General features: G+C 52.1%; 1 protein-coding gene across 6 annotated transcripts in view; it reads right to left on the bottom strand.

The window, feature by feature from the left end:
- Positions 1 to 8268: 8268 nt before the first annotated feature.
- The window catches only part of TMEM131L (transmembrane 131 like), a 173976-nt gene continuing 164886 nt past the window's right edge, over positions 8269 to 17358 (bottom strand). For 2 of the 6 annotated variants that reach the window (XM_061383936.1, XM_061383941.1), the window contains 4 exons: positions 12694 to 12814; positions 10726 to 10817; positions 9301 to 9440; positions 8269 to 8675 (listed from right to left, as the gene is read on the bottom strand). In XM_061383936.1, coding sequence (XP_061239920.1) covers positions 8400 to 8675; positions 9301 to 9440; positions 10726 to 10817; positions 12694 to 12814 — 629 coding nt within the window. In that variant the 3' untranslated portion in view covers positions 8269 to 8399. The other 4 variants (XM_061383937.1, XM_061383938.1, XM_061383939.1 and 1 more) reach the window with 4 other exon arrangements.

Here is a 17358-nt window from a genome sequence, read left to right on the forward strand (position 1 = left end):
GCAGCTGTTCTCGCCTGAGGTCTCTCCTGCCGGCTCACTGAGGCGTCTCCCAGGCACGCTTCGTCTTCTCCCATTTCGCCCCCTTCCTAGTGCTGAGCTGGAGCTGGAGCTGTCTTGTCCACTTGTGATAGGGGCAGGCAACCTTTGAACATGGCTCCCCGGGACCCCCACTACTGCTTGTCTCCACCCCGTAAGTGGGCGCAGGACCTAGGGACATACTTCTCACAAAGAGCATGTGGCAACGTGATGGCATGCGTCTGAAATTGCGTCCCAAAGATGCAGCTTCTTCCTCCCATTTCTCTTCCCTTCCCTCTGTCTCTCCCGCCTCCACCCTCCGCTTGCTTGTTCTGTTGAAGCCAGCTATCCTATTGGAGAGAGCAGTCTGCCATCAACAATCTGCAAGACGCTGAATTCTGCCGACGACTATGTATGTGAATGAGTGTGGAAATGAACGTCACCTCCCCCCGCTGCCCTGCTGCTTGCTTAACTCGAAGGCAACTGCAGCCCTGACTCACACCCCGGCTGCAGTTGTGGGTGAAACTCTGAGGCAGAAGGCGCCGAGCGGAGCCACGATTCCTGACCCGCAGAAACTGTGACGTAAGACTTGTTATTTTAAGTCACTAAGCTCAGGGGTCATTTGCTCTGCAGTAATCAAGGACTAGTGCAGCGTTGCACTGTTCATTTCCCCCCGTAGATTCCTGGCGCCCTGAAGAAGGGAGTATGCCTATTTGGTTCATCCAGAGCACAGAACAAAGTCTGGTGCACAACAGTTGCTCAGTTATTGAATGAGCACATCATAAGGACACAGACCGCTCACAAGGTGTGTCAGGACAGATGGAATAAATATGTGTTGAATGAATGACTCAGTGACCAATTAAACATGAAAACAGTTGGGAAGAGAGAGTGTCTGGGCAGACTTATCTGTAACTATCCAGTGTCCGGGCCCCTATTGTGGGCTCAGAAGATGCAACAAGGAATATGTTAGTAACTGAACAAACTCAGGTATAGATTTAATAAGGGATAGATAAGAAGTGGTGTTTGCTGTTGACACACTGAATGAGAAATATCAGTCAAACTTCTGATAGGCATTCAGAAAGAAATCTAGCTTTTTACAGAATATTAAATGAGAAAAGTATTTCACAGAATAGTGTGTATATCCTATTTTTGTAAAAACACACATATACACAAGTCTGGAAGGAAATGTACCAAAATGTCAAGTGTTGCTTGGTGGGTGGTAGGATTACACTGGTTTTCATTTTATTTATTTATTTTTTGCTTATCCATATTTTCTACAACAAACAGAAGAAACAATAAATGTATTTCCACTTATTCTTAAAAAGTGATTCAAGAGCCCACAGTGGTTTTAAGTCAATACCCAGGTGGAAGAGTAACCATATGAGAGAGAGGGGAAAGGATTTGGTTGCTGTGGGCAAAACCCTAGGCGTTTGTAAAGCAAGATTTCTGGTTGGCTAGTGAGAAAGCATTTGGTGTTGACTATCGGCAGCGATGACCCCTCCTCTGTGGCCACGTTCCCTCTGCCTGGCCCTACAGTCCCCATCTCTGAAACATGTCTCAGGCCCGCTTTTCATTTCTGTCCACCATACCAGCCTAACCATTCTTTTATGCACACTCGCATGTCTATTGCCTTATCTAGCATTTGCCCAGCCCCGGAGGCTGTCTTGCATTGGACAGCTAGACTAACATCCCAGAATTGTTTTGGTCATCCTTCTTAATACAGGCTGGGCATGAAATCATGAGCTTAAAACTGCTTCAGCCTTCATCTCATCCCCGAATGAACTTGACCAGACTTTCACTTCCCATTGAGAAGTGAAACACAGGAAACCGTGTTACTTCCAGTATAGCCACTACCTGTTTCTCCAAGTTCTGCCTCAGAATTCCTCCAGCAGTGACTCCCTTCATAGTATTTCACGGCTTACTTGTTACTCTGGCAGGCTGTTTGTGAATAGCTATTCAGCAGCTGACACATGTGACTGTGATCTTAGGCCTTATTTTTCTGAAGCAGCAGCCACACAGGGAACACACACTGTGTTGGAGGAGTCAGATCTCCACGGGGGTATGAGCTGCATCTCGCTCCCTCAGGATGTGGGAGCCCGTTGGCGCGGGCACTGCTGCCTTGGGTGAGTGACTTTGGGGCGCTCTTGGGATGGCGGGGCTGAAAGGCAGTGTCTGCTGGCTCTGCGGAACCTCTTCCCCACAAGGTGGCCTGGGCTGTGCTGGCCGCCTGGGGCTTAGACACCATGAATCTCCAGCTAGCAGGCAAAGACAGACACTTCTCCAAGACTGTGCAGTGCCGTTCAGTTTTAGGAATGCTCAGCAGCATCCACTTGCCTCAGCTCTGACGCATGGAAGCCTCTATTTCCTCTCGACTGGGACCATGTGACTGGTTCCAGTCAACCAACCGGCTGTGGGCAGAAGTGACAGTCAGAGCACAGTGAGTCTCCCCCAGCCCGAGCCAGGCAAACCCGCTACGCCCTGCTGCCGCTCCTGTGGGTGTCAACAGCGAGACCGCGCGGAGACGCCAAGCGCCCGAGCTCAGCGGTCTGGACGCCAAGTCCCGCAGTGGGGGCCCTTGCCCTGAAGTGTCACCGAGCCCTGTTTGGGGATCTGTTTGTTCTGCACTGAAACCTAGCCTATCCCAACTAATACACAACCAGTTCTCGATTCTGACACATTATTCTGATTTAATGACCTTTTTAATTAAAGGCAGGCAAATGTGTGGTTGGTTTCTTTTCAGCAGCACCGCGGTTCTGGAACACGCGATGGACTGGGGGACACAGCCTCACCCAGACTGCTTGCTGCTTCTGAGGCAGGACTTGCTTTGCAGAGTGAAGCAGGCCAAGTGGCCGCGTTTCCTGTCAGTGTTGCTGTCCACACAGTCCTGAGGTCACGGAAATACACATCCATCCAGATGAGATGACACTGGGTGAAGTTTTTGTTTTCAGCTTCTAAATTAAGAGTTTTCCTTTGAATTACTACATATATTATGCATGCTGCTGCTAAGTCGCTTCAGTCGTGTCCAACTCTGTGCGACCCCAGAGACAGCAGCCCACCAGGCTCCCCCGTCCCTGGGATTCTCCAGGCAAGAACACTGGAGTGGATTGCCATTTCCTTCTCCAATGCATGAAAGTGAAAAGTGAAAGGGAAGTCGCTCAGTCGTGTCTGACTCTTCGAGACCCCATGGACTGCAGCCCACCAGACTCCTCTGTCCAAGGGACTTTCCAAGCAAGAGTACTGCAGTGAGTTGCCATTCCTTCTCCGATATTATGCATACACAAATAATAAATACATTGTTTTACTGACATCTTCTCTGCACTCCAGTGTGAGTATTAAATTATGCAAATGTATGGGTCACACAGAAATAATTATTTTGAAATGTTAATTTGAGTTTGCATAAACATACATATTTTAAGTTGTATTTTAACTACTTATAATTAGACTGCATTACATTTTGTATGTTGGCTATAGAATGTTTAAAGACATTCTTATGTGCCTTTAATCCTAGCCCAAGTAATTACTACATGCCTCATTTTATAGGGTTTTTATTAGGGAATGCTTAGTGAAAGTTTCACTTTGCCTTTGCCTTTAAATTATGTTCTTTTACAGCATAATGTAAATTTTATTGACTTTAGCGTTTGTTTTTAGCATACTTACTTTCACCATTGTTAAATAAAACATACATTCCCTTAAGATTTAATTAAAAGTTTTTAGAGAAGGGGGAATAATAGTTATACATACTTATAATAGGAAATACCAAAAAAAGAAAAGAAAATGAAAACCACTCACAATGCCGCCCACCAGATGGTGCGCCCCCTCCTCCCCCAAGTCCAGATGGGCTCCTGCTGCTCAGAAACTGCATCCTGCCTTTCACTGCCCGTGTCATCCTCTTCCAATGATTTTTAGAGGCTTCCTCATACTCCAACATCTGTATGTACTGTAATTTAAACATATTCCTGTTGTAGAGCGTTTGTAGCTCAGCGCTGTTCTAAACACTGGGACGAATATACTAACACATCAGAGGCAGAACAATGCCCCTGTCCCAGAGATGCCTGCGTCCTAACTCTGGAGGCTCTGAACGTGTGACTGCATGGTGAAAACGTGTGACTCTGAAGGCATGATTCAGTTAGGAACCTTGAGATGGGGAGATTCTCTGGGTGGGCCCAATCTAATCACACGGGTCTTTGAAAGAAGAGAACCTTTCCCAACTGTGGTCAGAAAAAAAAAGATGTGACAACGGTATCAGAGTCAGAGGGAGGCCACGTTGCTGGATTTGAAGACGGCAGACGGGGGCCGCGAGCCAAGAAATGTAAGCTGCTTTTAAAAGCTGGGGAAGTCGAGAAAGGAGCAGATTCTTCCCCAGAGCATCACCTTGCTCTAGGTGGTAATTCCTAAAGGAATTCCGCCTTGCCAACACCTTGATTTTGGCCCAGCAGAACTTGTGTTGGATTTCTGACCTACAAAGCTGTCAGATGATACATTCGTATTCTTTTAAGCCACTAAGTTTGTGGGAACTTTTTAAAGCAACAACAGAAAACTGATACCTGATTTTTGTGCATGAATTTTTTTTTTTTTTTTTTTTTTTTACTGTTTTCCTTAAGAGTCAATTCCTGGAAGTTTTCAAGGTACCTAATACACATTGCCAAACATGCTGCCATCTCATCAGCAACGTATAACGGCCTGCTTCGCCTGGCCGCTACTCAACCTGAGATTTAACGTCCTATGTATCCTGTTGTTTTGTGTTCATTTAAACTGATGTTAGTAATTACATCGGATACTAATGGTAGCCAAGCGTTTACTATGTGCCAAGCACTATCTGAACACTCATTTAATCCTCAGGCTTCCCTGAGAGCTCAGTTGGTAAAGAATCCACCTGCAATGCAGGAAACCCCAGTTTGATTCCTGGGTCGGGAAGATCCTTCCCTGAAGGGACAGGCTACCCACTCCAGTATTCTTGGGCTTCCCTTGTGGCTCAGCTGGTAAAGAATCCGCCTGCAATGCAGGAGACCTGAGTTCAATCCCTGGGTTGGGGAGATCCCCTGGAGAAGGGAAAGGCTACCTTCTCTAGTATTCTGGCCTGGAGAATTCCATGTATAGTCCATGAAGTTGCAAAGAGTGGAACACGACTGAGCGACTTTCACTTAATCCTCACAACTCTGTGAAGTATGTTACCATTGTTATCCCTATATTACAGAAAGAGGAAACCGAGGCACAGGAAAGTTAGTTCAGTTCAGTTCAGCTGCTCAGTCATGTCGGACTCTTTGTGACCCCATGGACTGCAGCACGCCAGGCCTCCCTGTGCATCACCAACTCCCGGAGCTTGCTCAAACTTAACAATGAGAAAGTTAAATATATGATAAAGCTGGAGTTAAGACCCCACAAAGTCTGGTCCCAAAGGGGATGTTAATTGGTAAGTCTTCCACTAAAATCAAAGCTCCTGGAAGGCAGGGTTGGCCTCCTCTGCTGCTTCGCTTACTCTAGGCGTCCACAAGTTTCCCAGGTGGTAGTATTATTCAACATCGTGACGACTGTCCTGAAGAGCTCTGTACATGGAGCTTAGCCTGTAAAAGCAAGGAAGTACGTTTAGTACATAAAGAACTGTGGTCATTCTCTTGCCTTTGCTTATGGTCAGCCACAGAATAATGGAATTATTCTCTAATCATGAAGACTCACCTCTTCAGCTACGAGATACTGGTGCTCACACATGTCCCTCCACTCACTCCTTCCCACACACTCCCGTGATTCACACACTACGCCAGACAATGAACAGGACACGAGGGGAGGACCGTGTCAGCTCTGAGGCTGCCACACAAACCCCACACAGCAGTAGCCGAACAAGCAGATGCGTGTGCTGCCGCCGCGAGGCCTGGCCCCTGCTGCCCTGTTACCAGAGCAAAGGCCACAGACATTCTCTGCGAGGGACTGGATGAGCATCTCAGGCTGTGCACTGCTGGGTGGAGAAGTCAGCAGTCGCTGTGTTCCAGGACTTGATCCACACAACAGTCCACAGGCCGTGACGTGCCACCCGCAGCTGGGCATCCTGTCCCTTCTCTCCTAACAGACTCACCCCACTCAGGTCTCCGCTGCCCACCCGCCCCGGGAGACGCACTGCCCTGTGTGCCAAGGTTCAGGTGCCTGCAGGTGACCCCCAGGCCTGCCTGCTCCCTTTCTGCCCAGTGGTCCCTGCCCCTGGCACCCCGCACCCCACACTCGGCTCCCCCCGTGAGTCTTCTCTATGGCCACCTCGTCTCCCATGTCAGCTGGCTGTGGCTGGCCTGGCTGAGGGCACCAGGCAGGTCATAGCCTGACCAGCCCTCGGGGCTCCTCGTCTGACCACCTTCCTGCCTTCAGGCCATCGTGGCCACTGCCTCCCCTTCTGCCTCCCCAGCAATTTCTCCCCTCTTCTCAGCCACTGCCTCCTCTTCGAAACAGGGGCCTTGGCTCAGAGCTCCAGCCCCATCTCCCAAAGAGGCCCCTCTAGAACCGTCCACAGAGGCCAAGGATGGACACCCCCACTACCTCCAGCCCTAAACTCCCACAACCTTCAGATTTCTTGAGGCCACAGTCCCCACGTTGTCTGCACACGAGGTGCCAGCCTCCCCCAAGCCAGCATGTACCTGTCCCCTACATGGGGGCTGGTCCCCATCCAGCCCCACTCCCCACTCCCACAAGCCCCTGGAAACCTCTATTCCATTTCTTGACTAACCCCAACCACACTAAACTCTTCATCACAGTGGAATCACGTACTCCTGGCCCTTAGTAACTGGCTACTACACTTGGCTTCTTTTCCAAGCTCACCCGCGCTGCAGCAGGTGTCAGAGTCCTCTTCCCTCCCAAGGCTGACTCGCAGGCTTCTCTTCCGAGCTCACCCGCGCTGCAGCAGGTGTCAGAGTCCTCTTCCCTCCCAAGGCTGACTCGCAGGCTTCTTTTCCGAGCTCACCCGCACTGCAGCAGGCGTCAGAACTCTCTTCCCTCCCGAGGCTGACCAGTGCCCGCTGTGCACTCACCGCAGTCTGCTTAGCTGTCTCCCGTCGGTGGACACTGGGGTTGTTTTCGCCTTTCGGCTACTGTGAACAGTGCTTCAGTGAACACGGTGCACAGGGTTTGTTTCTGTTCCTTTGGGTGCACACCTAGAACCCAAACGACTTTTCAGTACTATTCAGTTCTAAGGACGGGGTCAGTAGCCTGAGCGTTCCAGCAGCCACGCATGCCAGCTGGTGCTCCCTGCAGGAGGGCAGTCCCAGATTACAGCCCACTTACCCTCCAGTACTCTTGCCTGGAAAATCCCATGGATGGAGGAGCCTGGTGGGCTGCAGTCCATGGGGTCGCTAGGAGTCAGACACGACTGAGCGACCTCACTTTCACTTTTCATTTTCAAGCATTGGAGAAGGAAATGGCAACCCACTCCAGTATTCTTGCCTGGAGAATCCCAGGGACGGGGAGCCTGTTGGGCTGCTGTCTATGGGGTCGCACAGAGTCGGACACGACTGAAGCGACTTAGCAGCAGCAGCAGTACCCTCCTCACCCAGGCCCCACAAGACCATGAGAAAGAAAAAGCAAGGGAAGCTGACATCCCACTCAAATTCCAGTAAAGACACAACATGTAAAAATTAGCCATTTTTATTAAAAGTTGAAAAGTTTTCAAAGTTTATACATGCAATCAGGTAATTCCAACATCAGGTGAATCTCTAAAATCACTGACAAGCAAATACACACTGGCCTGGTGACCACGCACCAGCTCTGTGACCTGCTCAGAGCTCGTCTGTGGACTCGGCCTGCTTGCTCGGAGGGAACCCTGACACACTTACCGGCATGTCCCTGTTGCTGCCGCCCCCCGGGACTGGCCTGATGGAGACGAGGGAACATGCCTGCCACATGTCAGCAGAACAGCGCCGGGCTCTGCTCCACCCCGCAGCCGTGCCCACCAGGACCGGTGTGTCCAGGCAAGTGACTGGCAATGAGGTTCCCAAAACCGGAGGCTTGTTTCAACAAAATCCTCCCCACCTGAGCCGTGGGCCAATTATGACAGCATACCTGGGAATGCTACCCGATCGAGGTGGCTTTTTGCAAGCTCCCGGGGAGCCGATGCTCATGGAGGTGGACCCACCACAGCCCCTTCTTTCCCCACTCTTACCTTCTTAGATGCCGTCCTGGTTCCGATGTGAACATCTGGCATGTCGACGCATTTCTGGAGTCATGAGGCTTTGTTTCTATCACCGATTTGTGAAGGGTTAAAAAAACAGAGCACCCAGATTTCATAAAAAAATTTATTTTCATATAAAAGTGCCAAAATATCCACCAACGTCAATCTATCTCAACACCAGTTTATGCTAGTCACCCAAACACAAGCCTCTTTATTCACATTGTTTAGACTCGAATCCTTTTCATACGTTCCCACAGTAGCTCGAGTCTCTCGACAGTGGGAAGTTTGCATTCCTGTTCGCTGTGCTAGTCCATATGTCCAGGTCCATGTAGGCACGGAACGGGTTAAACCCGGGGTAATACTCCTTGCACATGACTGCCTGGTTCTCCATGTGAGCCGAGTGTTCCGTGGTGGGGTTGATGGCGCAGCAATTCTCATACACGTCGCTTTGCGGGGCCCAGATGGAACCAAAAAGTCCAGACATTGGAGACAAGCTTCGGGTGCTTGTGAGGTAGGGCTGAGGCATGCACGAGGAGGGGGGAAAAAGGAAATATGTAAAGAAATAAAGAAGCCTTAGAAAGCAATGTCAAGGCTGACTGCATCCTCGGGGCTGCCGCAGTGGAATGGACCCCGGCCGCCTGGATGCCACCACACTATCCTCAACCACCTTGGTGTCTCTAACTCCTTTACTCAAACAGAAGGTCATGAAATTCCCATCCAACTAGATAAGCTCATTTCAGGTCGAATGCCCTCTATCTGTAAAAACGCGGTGGAGCAGGTATGACCGGGGGGAAGCCCTCCAGTCCCACGGGTGACCCTGCCTGACCTTCCTGGAAGGTTCATCTCCTCTCCTCCCACAGGCGGAAGGTCAGCAGGGCCACAGGAGCCCACCTGCCTCCCGTAGGGCTTCCTGGCCCAGGTGCAGCGTCACTGACAACCCTCTCTCCTTGATGTGGTTTAGGGCATCCTGGCTGCCAACGTCTGCAGGCCCCCGTCCATCCGCCCACTTGGGAGGCCCCTGCAGAGAGGAGCTAGCGACCCAGGGGAGCAAACCAGGCTCTGGCGCATCTGAACCCAACCCTAACCCAGGATGACGGGGGCGGCGGAAGAACCCAGGGCACAGCAGGGCAGGCGGCACTGACCGGAGAGCTGATGAGACTGGCGTGTCCCCAGGCGGTCGGCACGCTGGGGGGGCTGCCCCAGGCAGACGGGGAGCTGTGGTCAATGAAGTCCGTCTGAACCTCAGCAGGACAGGGGAAGCCGCTGGGGTAGTTCATGCCTTCTGCAAAGAGCGGAGACATCAGCAGAGCAGAACACAGTTCAGGAGAGAATGGAATTCTCACCCTCAGGCAATAAGCTTTCAAGGACTTACTGTGTTGACAAGTTAAAGACAGACATAAAATAATTACTCCATGAAACACAGCACCTGGTAAGCCCTCAGTGAGGAAGTTCTTCCTCTGGGCTTCATTTTCTGTGTGTGATAATCTGGCGGGACTCTGTAATATACAGAGTACGCTGTAATACTGCTATGCTTTATAGTAGTAAATACTACTGTACACTTAGAGTGTCATGGTTCTTTCTAGTCCTTAAACTTTTCTTTTATTGCCTGTCATGCCAACGTTGGCCATCTGCACATACACCACATGCACTGATAAAGGCAGGAGGAGACCAGGCATTTCTCAGACGGCAGTAAGAAGGCATAAACACAGCCTCACGCACAGGAAGACAGCGACCACAGCACCCCCTTGTGGTTGCCATGCAGCACTGCATGTATCAGAACCCAGATACGCACAAGCATCTGCACATCAACACACTTGAGCACAAGCATCTGCGATTCATCAGTTTCCCCTCCGTGCGCTTTCCCTTCCTTCTGCAGCGCTATCCAGGGGTGTAAGAGTCAGAACATGCTGAGGAACAAGCACGTGAATCATTCTACCTCTCTTGGGACTTGTCTGCCTGAAAAGAGTAACTAACAGGGAAAGACCCAGCCCCCCAGCAGATAGTGCCCATTCAGGTTCACGTAGGTCCAAAAGGCCCTGTTCCACCGAATCTGAAGGACTAAACAGAGCAGGGTTATTTGTACATGTCCCCAGACCCCTGGGTCTAGCAGGCTTTTTGAGGCCATATAAAATTACAAAGGCAAGCGTGCACCCACATGAAGGCTCAGCGACTCTCAAAGGCACTTTCTCTGCAGCTAGCGCCCTAAGTTGGAGAAGGCAACGGCACCCCACTCCAGTACTCCTGCCTGGAAAATCCCATGGGATGGAGGAGCCTGGTAGGCTGCAATCCATGGGGTCGCTGAGGCTCGGACACGACTGAGCGACTTCACTTTCACTTTTCACTTTCATGCACTGGAGAAGGAAATGGCAACCCACTCCAGTGTTCTTGCCTGGAGAATCCCAGGGACAGGGGAGCGTGGTGGGCTGCCGTCTATGGGGTCACACAGAGTCAGACACGACTGAAGTGACTTAGCAGCAGCAGCAGCAGCACCCTAAGTACACACACCCTTTCGGCTTTGACTTTCTGAGAATAAAAGGATGTCACTGGGACTGTCCAAGCAGCTTTACCTTCTGGAAAGGCATTGTAGTCGTTCAGTTCCAGGGGGCAGTACACACTGGGAAACTGGCCTTCACACGTGGCGTTCCAATCAATGAAACTGCTATAGAAAACAAGGGGTCTAGTTTCAGAAACAGGATGTCGACAGACCAAGGAAAGAAAGAGGAAAAGGATCTTACTGTCCAGCATCCTCATCACTGCGAGTTCTTCAGTTTGGGAAAATAAAAGAAGTACTTTATCGTCACAGGATCAAAGACCAACTCCAGGCTCACCACCACCAATACAGTGCGGCAGGAGGGACGGCTGGGACCGGACACCCCCCCTCCCTTCTCTTACTGGATTACAGCTGCTTTACGTCATGTGAGTTTCTGCTGTGCGATGACGTGAACCTCCGTGCACATACACGTACCCCCTCCCTCGGGGGCCTCCCCCGACGCCCCAGCCCACCCACTAGGTCACCACAGAGCACCGAGCTGAGCTACCACGGCTACGCAACAGGGTCTTTCTACCTATTTTTTCATGGTAGTGTATATACGTCAGGGCTACGCTCTTACCTCGTCCCCCCCTCCTTCCCTTGCTGAGTCCACAGGTCTGCTCTCTACATCTGTGTCTCTAGTCCTGCCCCGCAAATAGATTTATCTGTACTATTTTTCTAGATTCTATATATATGCATTAATATATGTTTTTCTCTGACCTACTTCACCCTGTATGACAGACTCTAGGTCTATCAAGGGGACGTAATTAATGTATAGCATAGCGAACACAGTCAGTAATGCTGTAGCACTCTGGTGAGAGAGACAGAGGTAAGTCTTTATGTGATGATGATCATTTTGTAACTATAAAAATATCAAATCACCATGCTGTACACATTGATTATAATTCCAAAGAAAGTCAGAGGTAGAGTTTGAGCTCTTGAGTCCAGTGAGTATTTGGGTGAAAGGGGAGCAGGGGAGCTCTTTTCAAATGAAGCAAAACAAATAAATTCTGCATGGATAGGGGAATGGATCAAAACCTGGCTTTCAGTTTGCCAGAGAAGTACTTCCACTCAGACTGCAAAAACTTCTCACCCCTGGTTAGGTGTACAGCCATGTAAGCAGGACTAATATTTGAAAGAAAACTGCTCTCCCTTCTAACTAATAGCTATCATATTCTGAAAAAAAAAAAAAAAAAAACCCAGCCAGGTTTGTGAAGTGAAACCAGAGGCAGGATCCACGGCTGTGGCTCTGTCTGCAGCAGGAGAGCCGGATGCCGCTGGGGGTTCGGGCACCCACTCTGGGACTCTCTCACACCCGCGCTAACGACCACCTCCGCTGGCCAGGCCGGCACTCAGCTCCCGTGAACCGCGCCATACAGAATGGGATTCTCGGTAGATGCTTTGATCCCGATTGCAATCTGGATCTTCATTACAGAACAAGAAAGTAACAACTTTGTAATAAGCTGGAGCCCCTAAAAAACCTCAAATGGATTCTGATAAAACACAGATATTAACATTTTCTCAAGTGTTCATCATCAAATGATAAATCCAATGGTAAGTCTAAGACGCGGCCATTGTGTAACTATTTTTCAATACGCAAAATATTCGATCTTTAAAAGCTTTAAATGTGTTCAAGATTAATGCTGTGGAAAACAGAAATTCCTGTTCCGTTAGCGAGGAGGAATTATGACGGGCTGTTTTTGTTTTTTCAGTTGTTCCTTTCATCTTTTCCATTTAAAAAGGAAAGCACTGATGTGGTTACTGGCTTCCTTCCGGGCTTCCCTCAATTTCTGGCTTACAATTTTTCAGACATCGCAACTCAAGTCCGAAAGGCAGATGGCAACACCCCGCCGAGAGGCTGCGGAGGAAGCCGGGTCAGACTGCGGCGAGGACAGGCTCCCAGCCCCGCCCCGGGTGGGAGAAGGTACCTGCTGGGCACCCAGGCTGCCGTGAGGACCGGCTCCCAGCCCCGCGCGCGGGGCCCCCAGGCCGCGGGAGCACGTACCTGCTGGGCACGGCGGCGGGCGGGGGCAGCGCGGCCGGCCCGCCGCTCTCCAGGGCGCAGCCGAAGCCGCCGGTCACACACACAGGCTGCGCGGGCCACAGGTCCCCCGGAGCACAGAGACCTGTGGGAGACAGCAGCCCTCTCAGCCCCGCTTCCTGCAGGGCACGCACCTCCTCGCCCCCAGACAGCACCCCCACGTCCCCCACGGGCCTGCCACGCCCAGCACCGCGGATAACGAGGTCACGGGAGTGACTCCTCAGCATGGAGGGCCTGCTTCCTGCAAAGCCCCGTCAGGGTTCCAGGACACGGCCATGAACAGGCTGACGTTCAGGTGAGCAGAGACACAACAGGCAGGAAGAAGCTGGGGCAATGGCGCCGTGACAAGAGACACATAATTCTGTGGCAGAGGAGGGGCGGCGGCCTCGGCCCCAGGAGGCTCAGGGCGCGGGGGCGGGGTGGACATGAGCGAGCCCCGCTTTCCAGAGCCGCCCCCACGCCTTCCTGGGAGGTACCTATCCCGGCTCCCCCGTGCTGTGGAAGGCCTGCTTGCGGGGTCAGCCGACAGACACCCGCCACGCGGTTCTGAACCGTCTCCTAAAGCTGCCCCGGGGAACCCAGGCCTCTGCTCCTCCCAGCCAGCACCTGCCAGGACTTACAAGGGCCTCCACCTTCACCACCACAGCTGCTGCCCAGCCATCTGTGGGATGCACGGAGAGCTGGACGGACAGACACACGCCACTGGTTGGTGGCAGAGATTAGAGACAAGCTGGCCATCTGCACACAGGCCGGGCCTCCACAAGGAAAGACTAGACTCAGCTGTTGGAAATGCACTCGGGACCGAAAGATTCACCAGCCAGCCGGCCACACGGGGGCACTGCCTGCCTGTGCTCCTAGAGGAGGCGGGTCCACCGTGGGGGCCCAGCGTGTGGACACAACACTCACTTTGCAGGCATCCTGTGAGCCCTCGGGGAGCTGGTGGTAATCACCCGCCTGCAGACCTGGAGACGTGCAGCTCAAGATGGTCCCAGTGACCCTCCAGCATTTAAAGAAACACCACTGGAGACGACGTAGCTACCACAGCAGTGGGGGTCCCTCAAAGATGAGGCCTGCCTCCTAGGACCACCCTGGTGCTTTAGGGCTGGCTCAGCTGCTGGGCCCAGACCCTGTGCTCAGTCCTGAAGGGCAATGCATCCTGTCCCGAGTCCTGGTGAGAGCCGCTGGAACCAGAGGCTGGATGAGCTGATGAAGAGATCTGGTTCCCGTTCTGTCAGTCAAATTCACCAAGAACTGCTTCTAGAGTCACATGCTCACGAGCAAACGAACCAGCGGCCAGGACCACACAGAGACGAGGTGCGTGCGTGCTGCTGTGAGACCGTCTCTGGGGGTCTCAGGCGTCTCCACGCCCCCGAGAGGGTGCTCTGGCCGCCCACATTCTGACCTGTCTTTCCAAGGACAGCCACTGAACAAGGTCTCAGGAGATGTGGGGAAGGTCTCAAGTGTAGAGCAAGGGGCAAGTCTGCTTTGTCCAACGTGATAAAGACGTCATCTCCTACCTATTATTAAAAACCAAAACACGTAGGTTTCCTAAGCGTGGGGCTCCCTTCCTGTAACGCGACCACAGAGCACTGCAGGTGCAGGTGGGCCCTGGGTGCCCCCCACATCACCCCTCAAAGTCTGAGGACCTGCAGAAGTGTGCTTATGAGGCTCTCAGGCTGCTCGTTGTGCTAAGCATCCTGTGCCTCTGACCCAAGCCTCCTGTCCTCTGGTAGCGTCCAGAGAATCACGGCAGGCAGGCCTGAGCTCAGGTGAGCACTGCAGACCCCTCACCGCTCTCCACAGTGACGCGATCCGATTCAGACCCAACACCACCCTCTGGCTGCAGTACTAACAACAGACGGTGAGGTGGCAACACATGTTGACTAGGCTCACTGTGGCGACTGTTTTGTAAAATGTACGTATATTGAAACCTGGAGGCGGGCACGGCAACCCACTCCACTATTCTTGCCTGGAGAATCCCATGGACATGACTGAAGTGACTTAGCATGCGTGCACACACATACATTGAATCACTGTATTACTTATATGCCAGAAACTAATAAAATGCATGTATCAATTGTACCTCAAAAGAAAAAACAAAAGATGAGACAGTGAGGGGAGGTGAGAGCAGAAGCAGAGACTTGTCAGGAGATTGTGGTGATACCCCACGTGAGAAATAACGGTGGCTGAGAGGAGATGTGCTCAGACTCTGGGTCTATGTGAAAGGCAGAGGCTGAGAGGTCAAGGATGAGCCCCAGACCTCTGCCTGAGCAACAAGAAAGTGCGAGTGGGAGGCTGTGTGAGGAGCAGGCTGAGGAGGGAAGTGTTCAGTCTGGGACGCCCACAAAGCCCCAAGGACAGACGGCAGACGGCAGCTGGTGGTGCGGGGTCCAGGCCGACAGAGCAGAGGTGGGGCCATCAGGGGGCTGAAGGGGGACAGCCCCCCAGGGGAGCATGACCCAGACGAACAGGAGAGCTGGGGGAGTGGAGGGGGACTGCACCAGGACCCCCAGGTCATAGCCTGAGCAGAAGGGGCAGGGTGGGCGTGGAGACTGAGGACAGAGTGGGGCTCACAGACACAGAGGCAGCGGGGCCCCAGACACACAGGCATCACTGCACAGCCAGCCCCGCAGCCTCAAGGCGGACGGGAGGCTTGTCAACAGGCAGATGCTGCTCTGAGCGGCTCTGCAGAGACTGCCAGGCCCGGGAGGCCAAGGGAGAGAGGCTGCTGCTGCCCTCAGGCCAGGCCGGCAGGGAGGCTCCCAGTGCTTCTGCTGTGCAGAGGGGGCTGCCCACTTGGAGAGAGCCCGGCAGCGGCACTGTGACACATGGGCTGCAGCAGAGGGTGGAGGACAGGGCGGGTGGAGCTTCTGAAGGCCTCTACCGGCTCCTCTCTGCCCCAGGCAAACAGGAGGCCTCGGCAGAGAAGACGGGGCAGAGCGCTGAGTGTGGGAGTGGGGAGGGTGGGGTCCACAGCGGGCCGACCAGTCATGTGCGCTGTTCTCCACTCTCTCAGCCACAGGCAAAGGAGCCGGAAAACCTGGGCAAAAGCATGCCTGTGGCTGTGGAGGTGCGTGCAGTACAGGGGAGAAGGCTCAGCAGGGATGTGATAGCGGGGCAGAGGGCAGAGGCTGGCATGGGGGCTGAGGGGTGGGGCGGAAGAAGAGGCTTGAGATAGGCCCTGCGGACAAGGACTATGAATAAGGGCAGTTTCTGCAGAAACTAAAGGGCCTAAGTAGGGATTTTAACAGGTCACCAAAAAGTAAAGTAAGCAAACTTAATTCAACATTCAAAAAACTAAGATCATGGCACCTGGTCCCATCACTTCATGGCAAACAGATGGGGGAAAAATGGAAACAGTGACAGGTTTTATTTTTTTGGGCTCCGAAGTCACTGAAGATGATGACTGCAGCCATGAAATTAAAAGACGCTTGCTCCTTGGAAGAAAAGCTATGACAAACCTAGACAGCATATTAAAAAGCAGACACATTACTTTGCCGACAAAGGTCTGTGTAGTCAAAGCTGTGGTTTTTCCAGTAGTCGTGTACGAATGTGAGAGTTGGACCACAGAGAAGGCTGAGTTGAAGAATTGATGCTTTCAAACTGTGGTGCTGGAGAAGACTCTTGAGAGTAGTAAGAGACTCTTGAGAGAAAGGAGATCAAACCAGTCAATCCTAAAGGAAATCAACCCTAAATATTCACTGGAAGGACTGATGCTGAAGCTGAAGCTCCAATACTTTGGCCACCTGATGCAAAGAACTGACTCAATGGAAAAGACCCCGATGCTGGGAAAGATTGAAGGCAGGAGAAGGGGATGACAGAGGATGAGATGGTTGGGTGGCATCACCGACTCAATGGACATGAGTTTGCGTAAGTTCCAGGAGATGGTGATGGACAGGGAGGCCTGGCGTGCTGCAGTCCATGGGGTCACAAAGAGTCAGACACGACTGAACAACTTAACAACAAAAGTAAACTGCAGACTGTTAACAAAGACGAGGCAAAAACGCACTTGAAACACATACGCACAACAGGCAGATGAGAAAAGATTCTCCAACTGACAGAAACACACAGGAGAAAGTGGGAGGCGTGCCTGCTTTGACGCAGGCTTTCTTCTTCCTCCTCATGAGCTAAATCTCTCTCCCCTCTATCACCTCAAAGAAAAAACCTTTCTAAATCTTGTCTCAGAGAACTACTGAATTTAACAGTATTTTTTTCATAGAAAACACTTATTTTTATTGGACTCACAAATAACTTATTTCTGGTGATAATCGGACAGCCTCACGGAGCCTCCTCCTGCGTTCAAAGTTAACGCGCTCCACTGCGCCGAGCAGCCTTTACCTTACACCAGGGACACGAGCAAAAGCAAGAGGTATTCGGTGCCCCTGAGGGCGACCAGCAGGCGTAGCCCGCGCCTGGCGAGGCAGGACGGAGGCCCAAGGAGAAAACAGGAGACGTGAGACGAGGGCACGAGAAGGGGTGGGAAGGAGAGGGGAGGAGGAAGAGCGGGGAGGCCTCCGGGACAGACCCTGGGCGGAGCGGCTTTCCTTCCCACCAGCCCCAGGTCCACGCCCCGGCCACTGTCCCCACCCGTCCCCACTGTCCCTGCTCAGAGGGGCCGTGGAGCTCAGC

This window comes from Bos javanicus, chromosome 17, assembly GCF_032452875.1.
Source record: "Bos javanicus breed banteng chromosome 17, ARS-OSU_banteng_1.0, whole genome shotgun sequence".
Taxonomy (NCBI): domain Eukaryota; kingdom Metazoa; phylum Chordata; class Mammalia; order Artiodactyla; family Bovidae; genus Bos; species Bos javanicus.